Here is a 19,353-nt window from a genome sequence, read left to right as displayed (position 1 = left end):
TCGCCTCCAGTTCATTTCCACTTTAATTTATATTCATAAACTCCAGGGCCATTGACATTGTGTGGGGGGCAAGGGAGAACCTATCAATATTTCATTCACATCTGGTTGCCATAGGAGAAGAGATGGGAGGAGAAACTGTGAACAATGCACATCCACTGGGCAGAAGGATTTGCTCATAATCCCAAAAGGATGCATTTCTCCCCTTATTCCATCAAGCATCTTTATAAATAAGAAAAGAAATCTGGTTTGTCTTCTTCATCTGGGATCCTTATACTGGAGATAGGTTCTTGCATTTATCAAATATGTTGGCCCAATAAAGTGGGGGGGGGAGGGGTAGGGGGAGAACAAGGAAGGATGGGGTTCAGTATCAGCCTTTGAGAAGCTAAGCTTCTGCCTGGGGTGGTAGGGTGGAGACCCATGAACCTTGTAATCGCACCACCTGGTGGCACCCACATCAGTGAGGTGAATGTATGAGGACACCTGGCTTTTTTTAAGAGGCAGAGACCTTTGTGAAATGGGATGGTGAGAAAATGATTCAGGGAGGAGGGGCTTGGGGAGGCTTAGGGATGGGCAATAACAACAAAGCAGAGACATAATTTGGCTGATGTGCAGTATTCAGCTGTAGAATGGAGAGAATCATCCTCCCTTGTAGGGTTATCTTGAAGATTGCATTATGTAATCAGTATTAAAGGTTAATGTAGTGCTAGGGACATTCTAGTAAATACTCAAAAATAAAAAATGGTAATTATAGCATGGTGGTTGTAAGCATTAGTTCTGAAACCAGACTGTCCGGATTAAAAAGTTGGCTCTGCGCCTACTTGGGTCTCTTTCATTTATTTGTGCCACCATTTGTAAAACAAGAATACTTTTGGCGGCGGACTTGGCCCAGTGGTTAGGGCGTCCGTCTACCACATGGGTGGTCTGCGGTTCAAACCCTGGGCCTCCTTGACCCGTGTGGAGCTGGCCCATGCACAGTGCTGATGCACGCAAGGAGTGCCCTGCCATGCAGGGGTGTCCCCGCGTAGGGGAGCCCCATGCGCAAGGAGTGCGCCCCGTAAGGAGAGCCGCCCAGCGCCAAAGAAAGTGCAGCCTGCCCAAGAATGGTGCTGCACGCATGGAGAGCTGACACAAGATGACGCAGCAAAAAGAAACGGATTCCCGTGCCCGTGCCGTGCCGCTGCTGACAACAGAAGAAGTGGACAAAGAAGATGCAGCAAATAGACACAGAGAACAGACAATGGGGGTGGGGGTAGGGGAGAAGGAGAGAGAAATAAATAAATCTTTAAAAAAATAAAAGAATACTTTCTATTACATAGAGTCAGGAGGGAATTAACTGCTTGGCACAACTAAGAAAGCATATGTATATTAGTTATTACTATTATGTTGATGATGATGATGATGATGATGATGATGATGATGCAGAGTAAGAATAATTAAACCAAGCATGAAAGGGAGTTAGGGAAGTTCTTGACCACTATCCCCAAGTCCTAGGGGCTCTACCTTACCCACTATTGCATTGTCACTCCAATTCAGGCTACTCCAAGTTTGGACATACATGGACAATAGATGTTTGTTTCTATCCCTAGTGCCTAGTGGAAAAGAGTCTGCTGATTGTGTCGAAGTTATTTCATCCCCGTGGGGAGACTGCAAGTCCTTAGAGGGTGATGTGAAGCCACAGGAGGAAGCATCAGATTGGAGTCAGGTTTGATGTCATGAATGGGCCCAGGCCAACTGCTATTTCCTCTTGCAGGGTGATCTCCAAAGGACAAACATCCAGCTTGACTTTGGAGATGGGATTGCTGTGTCCTATGCTAACTTCAGCCCTATTGAGGAGGGCATCAAGCATGTGTACAAGAGTGCGGGGATCTTCCAGGTGACAGCCTATGCAGAGAACAACCTGGGCTCTGACACAGCTGTCCTCTTTCTGCACGTGGTTTGTAAGTAGCTAGAGCCCTTTTTAACACCCCACCCCCACCCCCCACTCCAAACTGCTAGAAATCAGAGCTGAGGCTGGGTTCAGAGTGACCAACACAGTGTCCCAGATCCAAAGACAGAAATTTATATTAAATGGACCAATCTGGGTTTCAGAGTTTCATGGTCCTGAAATAAATTGGTTACTTTGGAACTTTGTTTAACATTACCAAGTTGGGGTTTCTAACCTATATCCTTCCCTTTCAGCCCCCTTCTGCTCTGACGTAAGTATGCTCATGCATTCATGTGAAAGCCCCTTCCCTTTGCTTTGAGACTCTTGAAAATACAGTAAGTGGAAAGCCATCTGGTAGACAGCCTCAGGATCATTTTCTAGCCATTATGAGTAAACTGCTGTTAGGAGAGCCAAAAAAGATGAAAAAACACACATTTAGATTTTTAAAATAATCCAACTAAACACACAAATGGACTTAATTCTTACAACTGAGGTTACTGCAAGTCCTTTCCCATTGTAAACAATCCTTAGAACTCTCAAAAATAACTTTGTTGCCCTGGAATCCATTTCATTGCTTTTGGCTGTTGCTTGGTTTTACTGGATACATTTTGTGTGTTTGCTATCAGGGGACTTGATTTCATGTAAACTGAAACATAAATAAAATGATTTTAGGAGGTTGGGTCAAAGAAACATTGTTACGGGCTGGTATTGGTTTCCTACCCCTCTATCAGTGATACTCAGGAGTCCAAAGATGACTGCTTCTTACTTAAGTATCCCACAGTGTTTTTCTGGCAATTGTTACATATAATGAAAATTATAATTTTTTGAAAGCATCTTAGTGAATACAGGGAAGACTTTTCCTATTAGCAACTCAATGGCAATGTGAATTCCACTATATAAACAACCCAATTTAAGAGGTCCCTGGCAAGTAGTAAGCTGGCTCTTCACTCTGTTCACAACAGTAGCACAGGGGAAATGCGTGGGAGGAGACCTGGATTGGGGATCAGTTTTGTCCCCTAAAGGTGCCGGGTTGCCTGACCATGAGATAAATTCCTTATTCTCTGGGTCTATCTAAACTCCAGTTTTAAAACAGCTTCATTCTGGCTGCTCCCTTGCCTTCCAGGGCTCTTGACAATAAATAGGAGACAAAACTAGAACACCTAGCAGTAAAGCATTTGTTAATTTGGTCAACAAATACTCCCTGAGCTCTCAGTATTTGTAGTATCTACAAAGCACTCTGCCAGACCCAAGAGGCAAAAATGGTGATATGGTTCTGCCCTGGCAGCATTTACATTCTGGTGGGGAAGGGGTTTGTGTGGTGAATGGGCCGTAAGTAAACAAATTGGTGATAACCACACCACACCAATGACAGTGTTTCTGTGCCAGAGACCCAGGTCAGAAATGCAGGTGGGCAGTGTGCAAGGCATTCCCGCACATGGATTTTAGAGTGAGGTAGACCTGTGTTAGAATTCGGAGCATGTTGCTTTGCTGAATGTCTGGTGTTGACCTGCTTTCTTAGCCTTTGCTAACCTCTGACTCCTCCTCCTTTATACTCAGCTTAAGGATTGATTTGTGTAGTGTGTGTGTGCAGGGTCTCCAAGACCACCTTCAGGTTCCACGATTCATGAGGACATGTCTCAGGACTCCAGATATAGTCATACTTAAGACCATGATTTATGACAGCAAAAGGGCACAAAGCCTAGTCATCAGAGAAAGCCCACGAGATGAAGAAACCAGGTGCAAGCCTGCTCTCCCCATGGAGTCACACCAGGCTTGCTTAATTTCTCTAGCAAGGAGTTGTAACAACACGTGAGATGAAATGTTGTCTACCAAGGACGCTCATTAGAGACTCAGTGCCCAGGGATTTTACTGGGGACTGGTCATGTAGGCACCTCTCACTAGCATGTATCAAAATTCCAGACTCCCAGAAGGAAAGCAGGTGTTCAGCAAAAACCATATTGTTTGCACAGTCTAGGCACAGGGAAACATCCTCATCAGCTAACTGATTAGTTAAGGCTTGGCTGGGAACACTGCTAGAGTCAAGTTCTCAGGGTAAACCTTGCCAGCAAGCCTTTCTAAGGAGAGCAGTTCCAGGTCCTCTTTTCTGCATGGTGTGCACAATGCTGCTTGGCACACAGCTTGGCACCTGGTGAATGCTATCTTGTTATTATCTTGTTATAATCATTGTTAAGGACTTCCTATTAACTTTCTGTCTGACACTCCTGCTGTATTTTAAAAAGAAGACTAAAAGAAAAAGAACTTTACTTTCCCCTATTCCAAGGACCTGTCCCACCCACACTCCTGCTTCTGCCAAGAGTTGGCTTTGCCGGCAGGCCATGAAGACCAATGTATTTTAGTGGCCAAAAACACAACAGAAAGGAGAACAGGTTTATATGGTGGGTTATGTGCATGAAGGAGGAAATGTTCCTTGAAACGTTTATCGTGCTCATAATTCCCTCCAAATCAATCATGGCTGCATTTACCAGACAGTTATTATAGTGGAAACTGCTCTTGGCCTCACCTTGGGCCATTAGCTAACAAAAGTAGTTGTTAGCTGCCCATAATAACCAATCTCGCACAGATTATTAGATTTTTATCAGAAGGGACACTATCTGACAATGAGGATTTAAGGAATTTGCTATGTGCCCGTCTGAATCCTTTCAGTCTTTTTCTCTTCTCTTTCTGATCATAGTTTGTCTCCAGGGTGAAGCCAAGAGCTGTGGGCTCAGGTTCTTTGCCCTAAAAAGCATTTTGTTCCTTGAGAATATTTTTACCTAAGCATGTTTGTTCTGAAGTTGGAATGATCCTGTTCGAAGCTATTCCACTTCTCAGAAACTCTGTTTTTTTGTTTTTGTTTTTGTTTTTTTTTTCTGTGTGGCATGATTTTAGGGAGAAGGAGGTCTCCTTTTATATTCTTAGGCAGTGAAATACCTGAGAGTGAAAGCCCTGGCTGAGCCAAGACCCCTGAGTGTCCAGAAGCTAAGGAGCATTTTCACGGTCACAAGCCAGGGCTGCAACACTCCACTGTGGAAAAGCTCCAGGTTCCCGTCAGCTGACTTGGGAAATGGGCATCATCATGCCTTTCCGTGGAGAGAAGTGGGAAGAGAAGCAGTGACTCTGGGGATCAAAGGGTCCCTTTCCCAGCTGTGAAAGAATGAGAGATCTGAATCTGGCATGGAGAAGGACTCTGAGGAATTAATTGGAAAAAACCCTCCTAGGATATGTACCAGCCCAGAAGCCCATCCCACCAATTCTTTCTCTTCCCCATTGATCAGTAAAACAATAAAGAGAGGTAAATAAGGCAGCTTCCAAAAAATGAGTAAGTAAATCAATGAACATAGGCATTTTTTTCTTAATTGTTTTAATTTTGGAAGTTGGAAGATTATAGAAAAGTCATGTAAAAAATACAGCGTTCCAGGAAGCAGCTGTGTCTCAATTGATTGGGATCCCATCTACCATATGGGAGGCCCTGGGTTCACATCCCAGGGCCTCCTTGTGAAGGCAAGCTGGCCTGTGCCGGCAGAGAGCTGACAGCTGATGCCCGTGCCCATGGAGACCTGACAGCCTGAACCCATGCCCACGGAGAGCTGACGGTCCATGCCTGCACCCACAGAGAGCTGACAGTCCATGTCCACACACATGGAGAGCTGTTGGCCCATGCCCATGGAGAGCTGACAGCCTGAGCTCGTGGAGAGCTGATGGCCCACACCTGTGGAGAGCTGGTGCAGCAAAAAAGGGAGACAAGCAGACACAGAAGAATGCACAGCGAATGGACACAGAGAACAGACAGCAAGCAAGCCACAAAGGGGGGAGGGGGATAAAAAAAATACAGTGTTCCCATATACTCCTACTCTCTATTAAGACTTTGTATTCATGTGATACATTTATTACAACTGATGAAAGTGTCATAATTGTGCTATTAACTATAGCCACAGTTTACATTAAGGTGTATTATTTTTCCAATATACCACCCTATTGTGAAGACCTTGTATTAGTATGGTACAGTTGTTATAATTCATGAAAGAACTTATTTATAATTGTACTATTAACTATAGTCCATCATTTACAAGAGTGTTCACTGTGTTGTACAGTTCTTTGTTTTATATTTTAGTTTTTATTCTAGTAACATATATGCTGCCTAAAATTTCCCTCTTTCAATAACATTTACATATATAATTCAGTGCTGCTTATAACACCCACAATGTTATGCTACCATTACCACTATCCATTTCCAAAACTTTACAACCAACCCAAATAGAAATTCTGTAGAAATTAAGCATTAACTCTCCATACCCTACACCCCTGCCCACCCCCCCCAGCCCCTGGTAACCTATATTCTAGATTCTAACTCAGTGAGTTTACTTATTCTTATTATTTCATATCAGTGAGATCAGACAATATTTGTCCTTTTGTGTCTGGCTTATTTCACTCATCATAATATCTTCAAAATTCATCCATATTGTCACATGAACCAGAGCTTTATTCCTTTTTAATGCTGAATAATATTCCATTATGTGTGCAGCAGTTTGGCATTGTTCATGAACTCCAAAAGTAGTTATTGGATTATGTTTGTAAACTGGTCTGTCAGAGGTATCACTTTTAATTGATTAAATTATGATTAGGACTTCGATTGAGCCACGTCAGCAGGGCATTGAGTCCCCACCCCTTGGTGGGCATAGTCAGTAGGGCATTGAGACCCTGCCCCTTGGTGTATCGGTTAAGGTCATCTTGGACTTACAGAGAAAAGACATGGCAAAGGACAGAGTTGGGAGTTTTGAGCTAAAGCCCAGGAAGTGAACACACAGGAGAAGAGCACAGAGGAATAGAGGCAGCTCCTTAGACATGGCAAAAGCCCTGATGAGAAAGACAGAACATTTTCGCCTCATAGTCTACAGCTGGCCTTGTGGAGAGAGCACAGCAGCTGAGCCTGGAGAGAAACAGAGCCCTGGGAAGAGAGGAACCCAGGACACCTGAACCTCTTGGCAGATGTTGACAGCCGTCTTGCTCCAACACATGGAAATAGACTTTGGTGAGGAAAGTAACTTATGCTTTATGGCCTGGTAACTGTAAGCTCCTACCCCAAATAAAAAAGCCAACAGACTTTTGGTATTTTGCATCAGCACCCCTTTGGCTGACTAATACAGTATGTATATATCATATTTTGTTTATCCATTTATCTTTTGATGGACACTTGGTTGCATCCATCTTTTGGCAATTGTGAATAATGCCACTATGAACATTGGTGTGCAAATATCTGTTCAAGTAACCATTTTCAGTTCTTTTGAGTATATACCTAGTAGAGGAATTGCCAGGTCATATGGTAATTCTATACTTAGCTTTCTGAGGATCTGCCTAATTGTCTTCCACAATGTCATCAACCATGTTATGTTCCTATCAGCAATGAACGATTGTCCATATTTCTCCACATCCTCTCCAATACTTGTCATTTTTTGTTTTTTAAAATAGTAACCATTCTAGTAGTTGTGAAATGGTATCTCATTGTGGTTTTAATTTGCATTTCCCTAATAGCTAGTGATGTTGCACATCCTTTCATGTGCTTTTTAACCCTTTGTATGTGCTTTTTGGACAAATTGCTATTCAAGTCTTTTGCCGACTTTTAAATTGGGTTGTTTGTCTTTTTGTTGTTGAGTTGTAGGATTTCTTTCTGGCTACTACTTTGGCTATTAACTCTTGTTGGACAGGTGGTTTTGAAATATTTTCTCCCATTGAGTAGGTTGTCTTCACTTTTGTGATATAGTTCTTTGATGCACAAAATTTTTAAAATTTGATGAGGTCTCATTTATATATTTTTTTCTTTTGTTCCTTGTGCTTTGGGTGTAAAGTCTAAGAAACCCAACATTTTCTTCTAAAAGTTTTATAGACCTGGTTCTTATATTTAGGTCTTTGATCCATTTTGAGTTAATTTTTGTATTTGGTATGAGATCGGGGTATTCTTTCATTCTTTTGCATATAGATATCCAGTTCTCCCAATACCATTTGTTAAAACACTATTCTTTCCCAGTTGAGTGTACGTGGCAGTCTTGTCAAAAATCAATTGGGGGAAGCCCTGGGTTCGTGTCCTGGGGTCTCCTTGTGAAGTCAGGCTCATTTGTGTGCTGTGGAGAGCCCCCGAACCACAAGCGCCATGGAGAGCTGACTCAGCAAGGTGACACAACAAAAAAAAAGGGAGGGGGGGCAAGTAAAAACACAGAAGAGTGCACAGTGAATGGACACAGCAAAAACAACAAGCAAGCCACAGAGGGGAGAAATAAATAAATAAATAAATAAATACAAATACACAGAAGAATGCACAGGAAATGGACACAGAGCAGACAGCAAGCAAGCCTCAAAGGAGGGGGGGAATAAAAAAAAAGTTAATTGGCCACAGATGTTAGTTCTATTTCTGAACTCTCAATTTCATTCCATTTGGTCTCTTTGTCTTATCCTTTCATTTTGCTGGGACCATGCTGTTTTAACTACTGTAGTTTCGTAATAAGTTTTAAAATCAGAAAGTGTGATTCCTACAGTTCCATTCTTCTTTTCCAAAATGTTTTTGGCTATGCGGGATCCTTTACTCTTCCAAATAAATTTGATAATTGGCTTTTCAATTTCTGAAAAGTAAGCTGTTGGAAATTTGATCGGCATTGCACTGAATCTGTAAATCATTTCAGGTGAATTGACACCTTAACAATATTTAGTCTTCCAATCAATGAAAATGGAATGTCCTTTCATTTATTTAGGTGTTTGATTTCTTTTAGCAATGTTTTGAAATTTTCCATGTATAAGTCCTTTACATCCTTGGTTAAATTCATTCCTAGATATTTGACTCTAAGTCGTGATTTTAAATGGAATTTTTTTCATGATTTCCTACTCAGATTGCTTATTGCTAGTGTATAGAAACAGTACTCATATTTGTGTGTTGATATTGTATCATACCACTTTGCTGAATTTGACTATTAGTTCTAGTAACTTTGTTGTAGATTTTTCAGAACTTTCTACATATAGGATCATGTTATCTGCAAATAGTGAACATTTTACTTCTTCGTTTCCAATTTGTATACATTTTATTTATTTCACTTGCCTAATTACTCAGTCTAGACCTTCTAGTATAATGTTGAATATCAGTGGTGACAGTGGACATCCTTTTCTTCTCCCTGACCTCTGAGATAAAGCTTTCAGTCTTTCATCATTGAGTATGATGTTAGCTGTAAGTTTTTCATATATGCACTTTATCATATTGAGGAAGTTTCCTTATATTCCTATTTTTCTAGGTGTTTTTATCAAGAGAGAAAGCTGGATTTTTGTTGAATGCATTTTCTGCATCAATTAAGGTGATCCCTTGTTTATTTTTATTTTTTTCTTTTTTCTTTTTTTTTTTTTCTTGTTTAAAGTAGTATATTACAGTAATTCATTTTCTTGTGTTGAGTTACCCTTGCAAAAATGAGTTAAAACCTACTTGATCGTGGTCTATACTTCTTTTAATGTGCTGTTGGATTCAACTTACAAGTATTTTGTTGAGGATTTTTTGCATCTAACTTCATAAGGGAAATAGGTCTATGGTTTTCTTTTTTTGTAGTGTCTTTATCTGGCTTTTGTATGAGGATGGAAGGGTAGTGGTAGAAATATTGCCAAGCTATAATTAATTAATACTGTACTTTTAGCATCCACATAGCACTTTCATATGTTCTCTTATTTTTAAGATGGGGTAATAAGTTGTATAAGCTTGAGACTCTATAGAGTAGTGGAAATAATCATACAGCTAAGTTTGCATCATAGCTGGAACAGTCTGTGTTCTTCCCTTTAAACTGAGCTATCTCTGAAATAGACAAGGATGCAGATAGTGAGGGTTCAGTAGCCTGAGAAGTACCCCACCAAAGAGAACAATTTACCCCAGGCTAAAGAGATGTCTTTGTGACAGTTGTGGCTTAAAGCCTTCACTTAGGGGTCTCAAGTCACTTTCTCATCAAAAGTGTAATTAATGGTAGAAGCCAGGAAAATGTGCTCTAAACATAGTGTGGTCAGACTGTTACAATATTTCACTCTGATTTGGTTAAGAAGAAAGGACATAAAGAAGAGAAAGAAGGAGGAAGGAAAGAAGGGAGGGAGTAAGAAAGAAAGGAGGAGAAAAACAAATGGAAGGGAGGAGGAGGGAAAGGCATGAGGAAAAGATGGGGGAAGGGGTGGGAGGTGGGAGAAAATCCCACAGAGTTAAAAAATAATAATACATCTCCCCACATGTGCATTACCATTTTCCCATCAGCCCTTTCCTTTTCTCATTTTATTTTGGATATGAATTAAATTAAAATCCTCGCTTATTATGCATAGGGTGGGTTCCTGTATGTACACTTACTTTCTAATTTAGAACTTCTTGCTGCTTATACCAGTTTTTTTGAGGGGAAAAAAAACCCCAGAAATTTGGGAACCTGGCATTTATTTGTCCTCAATTTAGGAAGATGTGATTTTTCCCTTTTGTAAAACAGTCTTTCCCATCTGACTGACACCCACTATGTACTGCAGATGACAAGGCACAATGGCCAATTGTTGAAGAGGATGGAAACCAATTAACCATTGAGGATAATGGAAGAGACCTCCACACAATGCACTGACCCCAAATCACAATACAGACTAATAGTCGGAAAGGAAATAGGTTGCCGTTTATCTTCCTATTTACTGACTAAATGTCTGGTAAACTAGCTTTGTCCTTGGATTGGAGGTTCATAAGCATTCACGGTTCGGTTCATCAGATGCAAATTGAGTTCAGATGTCACTCAAAAAAATCTGCTGCCTGATTTGAGTTTCCTATTACACCCAGGGCTTCCTTTCAAGTACATAGCCCTCCCAAGATTTGTGAGATTGTGCTCTGTGCTTTATTACAGTTGATGGTAATAGGGTTAAGAACATAGGCATGTAATAAAGATTGGGGAAGATTCTAGGAAGACAAGCACTGACACTTTCTCTGCTCTTCCCCTAGGTCCGGTGGAGCACGTTCACCTCCGAGTCCCATTTGTCGCCATAAGAAATAAGGAGGTCAACGTCAGCGCAGCCGTGTGGCCCAGCCAGCTGGGGACCCTTACTTATTTCTGGTGGTTTGGCAATAGCACAAAGGTTTGACTCCTTCCGATTTGGCTCTGACTGGTTCTGCACCGAATGCCCTGAGGCTGCAGCCTCTTTGTTGAGGGTAGGGATGCTGGGGATGGCGGCAACAGAGAGAAACTGAGGGGAGCAGTGAACCCACGTGGTGGAATTAGACGTGCCACCCCCCACCGAGTTCATTGCTTTAATAGGAAAAGTTTGAATAATCATGAAGAAGAAAGAATGCCTTGAGAAATTACACAAATTAGGTGTTCTTGCTCCTCTGAGCAGTATTTCCCTCATTTCATCTGCTCCATTTTGTTTTCATCCTGGATTTTCCACTCACTAGCTATACAATAACGAGGACATCGCTCAGCACTCTGAGATTAAGTGACCCCATTTGCAAAATGTTGAATTCAATATAGAAGTGTAGGGTTGTAAATATTAAAGGGACAACCTCATCCAAAGAACCTTCCCCAACATCTACTAGGTGTACTGCAAATGCTAGGATTCTTCCTCGGGAAAGTACTGAGGTGGCCGCGTCTCATAGAGAGGCATGAAAGGGCCACACTCCCCTGCTCCTGGCAGCTGGGGACAGCAAAGGCTGCGTAGAAGGCCCCCACTGTGGAAGTGAGGCCGGGAGCAGGACAGCTGCGGGTTACTGGGTCTGCGGGTTTAGTGCTCTTCTCTGTTCCCACGTTTGCCTTTCCCTGGGTCACGCTGGATGTGATTGTCATCACTTACCTTGGAGGGAGCTTTAGTTTAACTTAGTTTTGTTTTTAATAATTTAAGAAATAGACCACATCAGACTTGGAAATGGTGGGAATATGAAGAGAGTGAGGCACACAGTTACTGGTGTAGTAATTTCTTTTCAAAGCAATGTAACATGAATATGGCTATGCTGTTTTTATTTGATTTGAGAGGATACAGGAGAAAGTCACCACTACCCCCCAGCTCCTGCGTGATAAGAGAGGGAAATAACTCACCTCTGCTCAATTTAGAGAGGCAACATTATGTGGTGGAGAGAGGAGGGAATCAGAGAGACATGGGTTAGGTTTCCAGCACTGCTAACTGCTGGCTGTGTGAGCTTGATCAAGTCATTTGCCCTAAGACCTAATTCACGCAGCTGTAAACAGGAGAGAATGGTGCCTATCTTACCTTAATTTTTGTGAACTAAATAAGATAAACTGTACTTACCTAGCATGTACCAGGTACCCAATAAATGGATGCTTTTAATTTTGTAGTAGAAACTGGGAGTTAGGATGGGTTGGTAAAAGACAGAACTAGATTCTTGGACCCAGAGACCCTTTTCTGTTTTCATTATTTGTGCTAGACACTTTCAGATGAATTTCTTAGTATAGAAAACTGATGCCTTTGCATTTCTGAGATTATTATTTACCAGGACAATAGATAGGGTAGGTTAGTCAATAAGATCCCCACTTGGTGTATGAGAGGAGCAGCCCAAGTTCAAATAGCTGGTCAGTTCTTGTAGAGCCAGAGCTAGAACCCAGGTCTCCTAATCCCAGCCACCATGCACCATCTCTCCCCCCAGGAGGATTTAGCTTGATCACCCAACTTTTCTGTTAGAGATTATAGACCCTAAAATTCTGCTTCAAAACATAGCAGACATACATGGCAAAAGAGAAAGAAATTCATTTAGGGGGAGAAAGTTAGAGAGAAGAAGATTTTAAGTTCATTTTCACTCTGAAGATGTATCAAGCCAGGGATTTCTTTTCTGCCAGCATTCATTTACCTGATGATCTTTACTGAGAACCTACTGTGTACAAGGAGTGCTCTTCTCAGCCATTACCAACACAATGATTTATTCCTTATCCTACAAGGAATTGAAGGCACAACATTTCTCTACAGTATCATTTTTTTCCCTTTGAGTGCTGATCCTAAGACCTGAAATGCCATTATGGTTTAATACATACTTGATAAATAAAGGAATGAACAGAGATTCCAGTTTCTATTTATCTGACAGTTATCAGTGTTAGGTTGAGCAAATAACTCTGAGTCTCAGTGTCCTTATTCTCTAAAACAAGATACTAGTATCTGATCCAAGTACATCTTTGAGTTATTACCTCTCTCCCTTTCTATCTGTCTACGTATCTATCGATCTATCTCCCATACTATGGAAGTGCAATTTTTAAATTACTGAATGACATTGTTGCTTATTTGTTATAATTGATAATTGATGAAATGACCTGAGGTGTTTCCTTAGTTAGGATTTTTCCATCTATAAGCCTCATCATGAAGTACTGCACAATTAACAAATCTCAGAGGCCCTACTGGTTGGTTTATGCTTCCAAAGAAGAAGAGAATTATAATCCAGGAGAGCCAGTAGAATAGACTGCTTTAGGAAAAAAAAAACCGAGGTTGGAGTCCAGCCTCAGATTCTTGCCTGCTGTCTGCCTTTAGTCAAACCATTTAATCTCTTCGATCCTCCCTTTTATTAACCGTAATGCAGGAGAGATACTTGGAGGATTAAGTAAAGAAATGCTTGGAATGCACATGTCTAAGCACTTGAAAGTATTAGTCACTGTGGTGATCACTGATCGCATCAACAGCATCTCTATCGAGGTGGCAAATTTGCCTTAATTCCACAGATTGCCCTTTCATCTCCAGGAATGCTTTTAAAAGTACATTTCAGTGCTCTTAGCTACTGCCATGACCGAAATACTTCAAGGTCACCATAGTGCCCCAAAATTCGTCAAATATGCACGACCTTTGACTGGCAAATGGATAGGAATCTTTGGGTATCACGGTGAGTGCTCTGGTTTTATAGCTATGAAAAACACAGTACAGCTTTGACTGGCAAACTGACCTGCAAAAGATGATAACCCTAATTCTGGTTTTCGCTAGTACTGGCTTTGTACTCTGCTCGTCATATACAATATTTTATTTAATCCTTGGAACCTCACAGATGAAGGGAATATCTCAATTTTGAGAGGAAACTCTCATGCTAATAACTTAGAAGGTGGAGTTTCATGGATATCTGTGTGTGTATGTGCATTTGTATGTGTTGTCACTGTAAATTGGACTGGCTCACTCAGGTGGTTGAATTAAATGAGCATATTAAGAAGAATTACTTGACCTTCATTTCACTGGCAGCCCTTGCCTTGGTGCTTAGAGGTAGAAGAGCACATACGACATTGTCCCTACCTTCAAGGAGATTACACGCCAGGTGAGGAGGCAAGATGAACATGCATGCAATACTTGGTGAGCAAGCAGGATATATAAGCAAATAGAAGAGAGTGAGCATTCCTGAAATTCTACCGTAGACTCATCTGTCTATAAACCTGTCATCAGGAGTTGTGAAATTACATCAGTCCTCTGTGGATCTTCTTCAGGAACCTGTATCTTCTGCTAGAGGTTGTGAGGAATACCAAACAGTGCAAACTACATGTATTACCTTCAGGAAACAGAAAAATTATTTGAGAATATGCGGTTAACATCCCCTAAATTAAGTCAATAGGAAAGTCAGTCCAGCAGCCTAGTGGATGGTAGGTGCAGGTTTCGCTAGCCAGGTGGGAAGTTGGTCCTAAGCTGGTGCTGAAGGAGCAGTAGAATTGAGGGAGAGAGGAGAGAAAGGAATTTGGGTAAAAAAGTAAGGCTTTCAGAACAGATATAGTGTATAGACTGTTTCAGGCAGTGTAGAGGATTCATTTGGACAGAGATTGGAAAAAACTGAAACATGGGAAGGGTAAGATTACAGGTGGCTTTTAATGCTCAGATGTACAATGAATGGATGCTTTTCAGTATGTCGTAGAAATGTAACCTTAGGATTAAGTGGTAAAAGATAGAACCAGATTCTTGTACAGTTTGGATATGTCTGAGTATTGTGTGTGTTTGTGCACACGTGCATGTATGTATCTGAGGAAAATTTTTTTTTCTTTTTACCTAACTCAATTTCACATTAATCCCATTGTCATAACACAGCTATAGATACTATTTTGGTTTATTTCATTATGGTATTTGTGTATATTTTAGATTTTTTTACATAGTTCTAATCATAGTATATTCACAATTATATATTCTGCCTTTTCCACTTTCCATGGTAAGCAGTTTTCACACATTATTATATAATCTGCTGAAGGTTTGAAGTGAGACAAGCACAGTGATTGCATGATTTGTCCAATTTGGGAACAACAGCTGTTATCAAGGTACATATTTTAAACTGTGGATTATTTACCACATTCAGTGTTAACCTGACTTGCTGGATCTGGGTTACTGGTCTAGGCTGCTTCCAAAGATTTCCCTGCTGCCCCCGTTCCATTCGTCAAGTGGAAATCTCATAATTAAATAGTCACCCAGAGCTCTGCTGATTTCTTGCTGGGCAACGTGGATAATATGTGACCTGTTGCGCAGGAGGGATGCAGCCCATGCCTAGGCAGGGGATGGAGTGTTATTCTAACGGACCCCACTGCAGCCTGGCCCTGCAGCTTGGGCAAAACACAGAGGCAGAGAAGTCAATTGGCCGCCTGTTGGATTTGTGGGGCTCTGAAAGGCCAATTTGCTAGGATTAACAGAGGCCTGGCTTAATAAATGTGTCTATTTGCCTAATAGATTTGAGTAAATGAACCTTAAAATACTTGATTTAATTTAGCATTGGGCAGCAGATATTGATGGCCAATGAAGAACTCAAGAATCCTGTTGAGTGCTCCAGCTTTGTGAGGAAGGTGAAATCAGCCATGATGCCATAACTGCTGATGAAAAACAAAAGCAATTTGGAAAACAAAATTAGCTGCTGCCGTGTCCATAGCACAGAATTCTATGGCTTACAACCCAGGGACCAAGTGTTCCCATTCAGCACAGTTTGTTTGCAGTGGCTCAGTGCCCTGGCTGGCTGGCAGAATGGCACACTTCCTCCCACCTCCGATGACATTTTCCTTGTCCTGTAGCCCTGGATCCTTGCTTGGCCTCTTGATCTTCTAGGGAAGCAGCCATGTGAGGAGATCAAATCTATTGGGATTGGAGGAATTCCTCCCCTTTCAGAAAGAGAGCTGGTGTCCAGCACAGCACCAACCACCCAAGTCAGAGGCCCAGAAGAGGGGACAAACAAGGTGCTGAGAGCTGAAGAAGATGATATGGAAGTAGTGAAGTTTCTCTGAAGAGAAAACTACTAAGAAAGCTACTAAGAAAATGCCTGGTGGTCAGAGGTGTGAAGAGATGAGAAATTGCTGAGAGCAATGCACCAGAACCGAAGCATAGTGTACCAGAGTCGTGGTCAGAGAGCCACTCTTGGAGTCAGGAACAGAAAAAGCACAGTGACCATTCCTTTTTGGTTTTGTCCTCTTCCATCATTTTATTATGAAAAATTTCAAACATACACTAAAGGTGGAAGAATTTTACACTAAACATCCATTATACCAACCACCTAGAGTCTACCATTAGCATTTACTGTGCTTGTTTTATCATACATCTATGTATCTCTCCATCTCTGTCAATCAAGCAATTTTAATTTTTTATTTATTTCCAAGTAAGTTTCAGACAATTATATACTTTGTCAAAAATGCTGCTTTATATTGAATGTCATTAACTAGAGTTCAGTATTTGCTTACAGTATTTGTTTTTTGTTTTTTTGTTTTGTTTTGTTTCGTTTTGTTTCCGAGGGGATTTAACAATGTATCAGCAATGTAGCTGTACTTAAGGTGGTTACATAAATGAGTGCTCTTTTCTCAGGAAATGTACATGGAAGTGTTAAGTTTTACAAGAGCATGATATATGCAATCTACACTCAAATGTTTAGAAGATATATGATAGGATAGATAGATAGATAGATAGATAGATAGATAGATAGATAGCTATAACAAATGTGGCAAAATGTTAATAGTTGATGAATCTGGCTATCTGGTTGGGACGTACATTGAAGATTCTATGTATTGTTTTTGTATTATTTTTGCAATTTTCCTGTAAGTTTGAAATTATTTCAAAATAAAAAGTTCAAAACAATGTATCAACAATGAAATACACAAATCTGGGAAGCGGACTTGGCCCAGTGGTTAGGGCATCTGCCTACCACATGAGAGGTTGTTCAAACCCTGGGCCTCCTTGACACGTGTGGAGCTGGCCCATGTGCAGTGCTGATGCGCACAAGGAGTGCCATGCCACACAGGGGTGTCCCCCGCATAGGGGAGCCCCACACGCAAGGAGTGCACCCCATAAGGACAGCCACCCAGTGTGAAAGAAAGTGCAGCCTGCCCAGGAATGGTGCCACCCACACGAAGAGCTGACACAACAAGATGACGCAACAAAAAGAAACACAGATTCCCATGCTGCTGACAACAACAGAAGCGGACAAAGAAGAAGATGCAACAAATAGACACAGAGAACAGACAACCAGGGCAGGAGGGGAGAGAAATAAATAAATCTTAAAAAACAACAACAATGAAATACACAAATCTGAAGGGTGCATTTATTGAGTTTTGCTAAATGGTTTTTATATGTGTAACCCAAACTATTATCAAGATACAGAGTATTACCATAACTCCAGAAAGTTCTTTTATGCCCCCCTTCATCAATCTTTGCCCCAACCCCAAGAAGCAGCCACTGTTCAATTTTTTCCACCATAGATTAGATTTGTCTTTTCTAGAAATTCATATAAATGTAATCGTACCATATGAATTATTTTGTATAAGATTTCTTTCATGTATCATGGTTTTGACATCTATACTATTGTGTATGTATTGGTATTTGTTCTTCTTTAGTCCTGACTAGTACTTCATCATAGGAAATACTATACTTTGTTTATTCATTTTCTTATTGATGAATTCCTGGGCCATTTTTAGATTATTGCTGTTATGAATAAGCTGCTATGAAATTTTGCTTATCTGTTTGTAGACATATGTTATCTTTTGTCCTGACTGTATTCCTAGGATTGGCATTTGATAAGTTATGTATATGCTTAGTTTTATAAGAACTTGCCTGCTTACTTTGTTGGCACATAATACGAAAATTGGAATGGTACAGAGAAGATTAGCACAAGGACGTGACATGCAAATTTGTGAAGCATTCCATATTTAAAAAAAAAAAAAAACTTGCAAGAATTTTTTCCAAAGTTGTTGTACCATTTTACATTCCATCAGAAATGTATGAGAATTACAATTGCTCTGTATTCCCATCAATATTTGGTATCATTTTTTTAAACTTTAACTGCTCTGCTAGGTGTATAAATATTTCTCTTTTCCTTACAAAAGTATGAGTAAGGGATGAAACAGTTGAAGTTCTCCTGACAGATATGCAATGGATTGACTAGTAGGAACCAGTTGCTGAATGGGCCTCGCAGATCTTCCAGCCCAAGCCCTTAATTGTACAGATAAATAATCTGAGGCCCAGAATGGGGACAAACTTTGCCCAATGACACTCATTAAAATAGTAACAGAGTCAGAGTTTCAAGTGGCAGTTCTTGTTATATTACAGTAGGCAACTCCATAGCAAACATGTTGCTATTGCCTTATTCCATGGCAATAGCAAACATTAGCTGTTCTGAGCCCAACTTGAGGTCATCTTCCTTCTCACCTCCAAAAGGCTCTACAGACCCAGTGGAATTAATGTGCATGGCAAATTTATTTACACCTCATTCTTTGTTTAATTCGGAAGGCCACACCCTTGTGTGCATATATCATCACAGAGCTATAAGTGAGGAGGAAAATGCATGAACGCTGGGGTTTGCCATTAGGAGAAGGAGTACATCTCTTTCTTTACTCCCTTCCTTTCATTTAGCAACAGAGTAGAAACTGTCAGAAACAAGAGCTCTAATCCTATCCAACCCCAGCCACCAGCCTGGTCATAAAAGAGCAATAGAATTTTAAAGTAGAAGAAATCGAATTATTGCTTCAGAGGCCTGTTTGAAAATTCTGAATTAGAAAGGCACTCAGTTTTGCAGCAGAAGCACTGTCTAAAAGCTGTGTCTTGGAGCCTCTGCAGGGCTCTCTGTGCCTGCATCCAGCCCCCCATCCAATTAAGAGTGCATAGGTAGGCTGTGTGTGTGCAGGCCGCTACCCACCCACTTTCAGGGAGCTCTGTGCTTCTCCTAACTGGTCACATTTTTCTTCTCTATCCCTTTGTTGTCCTGACACATGGAGGGGAGAGAGAGGTTGCTCATTTATGCTTGTGGCATATCTTTATGAATTGTCTTAGATCAGCCTCCTACTGTTATATCTTACGTTCCAAAAGCAGAGAACTTGGGAGGTCAGGGCCTTAGAATGGCCACTGGATAATGACTCTTCAATATCATAATCAGCACTCTCATCTTTCCAATATACACCTGCTTTTATGAAGAGTCTTAATTCTAGGGAGGAAATGTTACATTTCTCTCTTTATCTTTGGAAATCCCCCATCTGTTACAAGGATCA

General features: G+C 40.9%; 1 protein-coding gene across 1 annotated transcript in view; it reads left to right on the top strand.

The window, feature by feature from the left end:
* The window catches only part of SORCS3 (sortilin related VPS10 domain containing receptor 3), a 630,681-nt gene that overhangs the window by 593,018 nt on the left and 18,310 nt on the right, over window positions 1-19,353 (top strand). Inside the window, exons 19-20 of the mRNA XM_058298484.2 lie at window positions 1,751-1,937; window positions 10,896-11,029. Of these exons, the coding sequence (XP_058154467.1) occupies window positions 1,751-1,937; window positions 10,896-11,029 (321 nt within the window). The remainder of the gene's footprint in view (window positions 1-1,750; window positions 1,938-10,895; window positions 11,030-19,353) is intronic.

This window comes from Dasypus novemcinctus, chromosome 6, assembly GCF_030445035.2.
Source record: "Dasypus novemcinctus isolate mDasNov1 chromosome 6, mDasNov1.1.hap2, whole genome shotgun sequence".
Lineage (NCBI taxonomy): Eukaryota > Metazoa > Chordata > Mammalia > Cingulata > Dasypodidae > Dasypus > Dasypus novemcinctus.
Note: the sequence above shows the minus strand (reverse complement) of the source record. Positions and strands in the feature narration are given on the sequence as shown.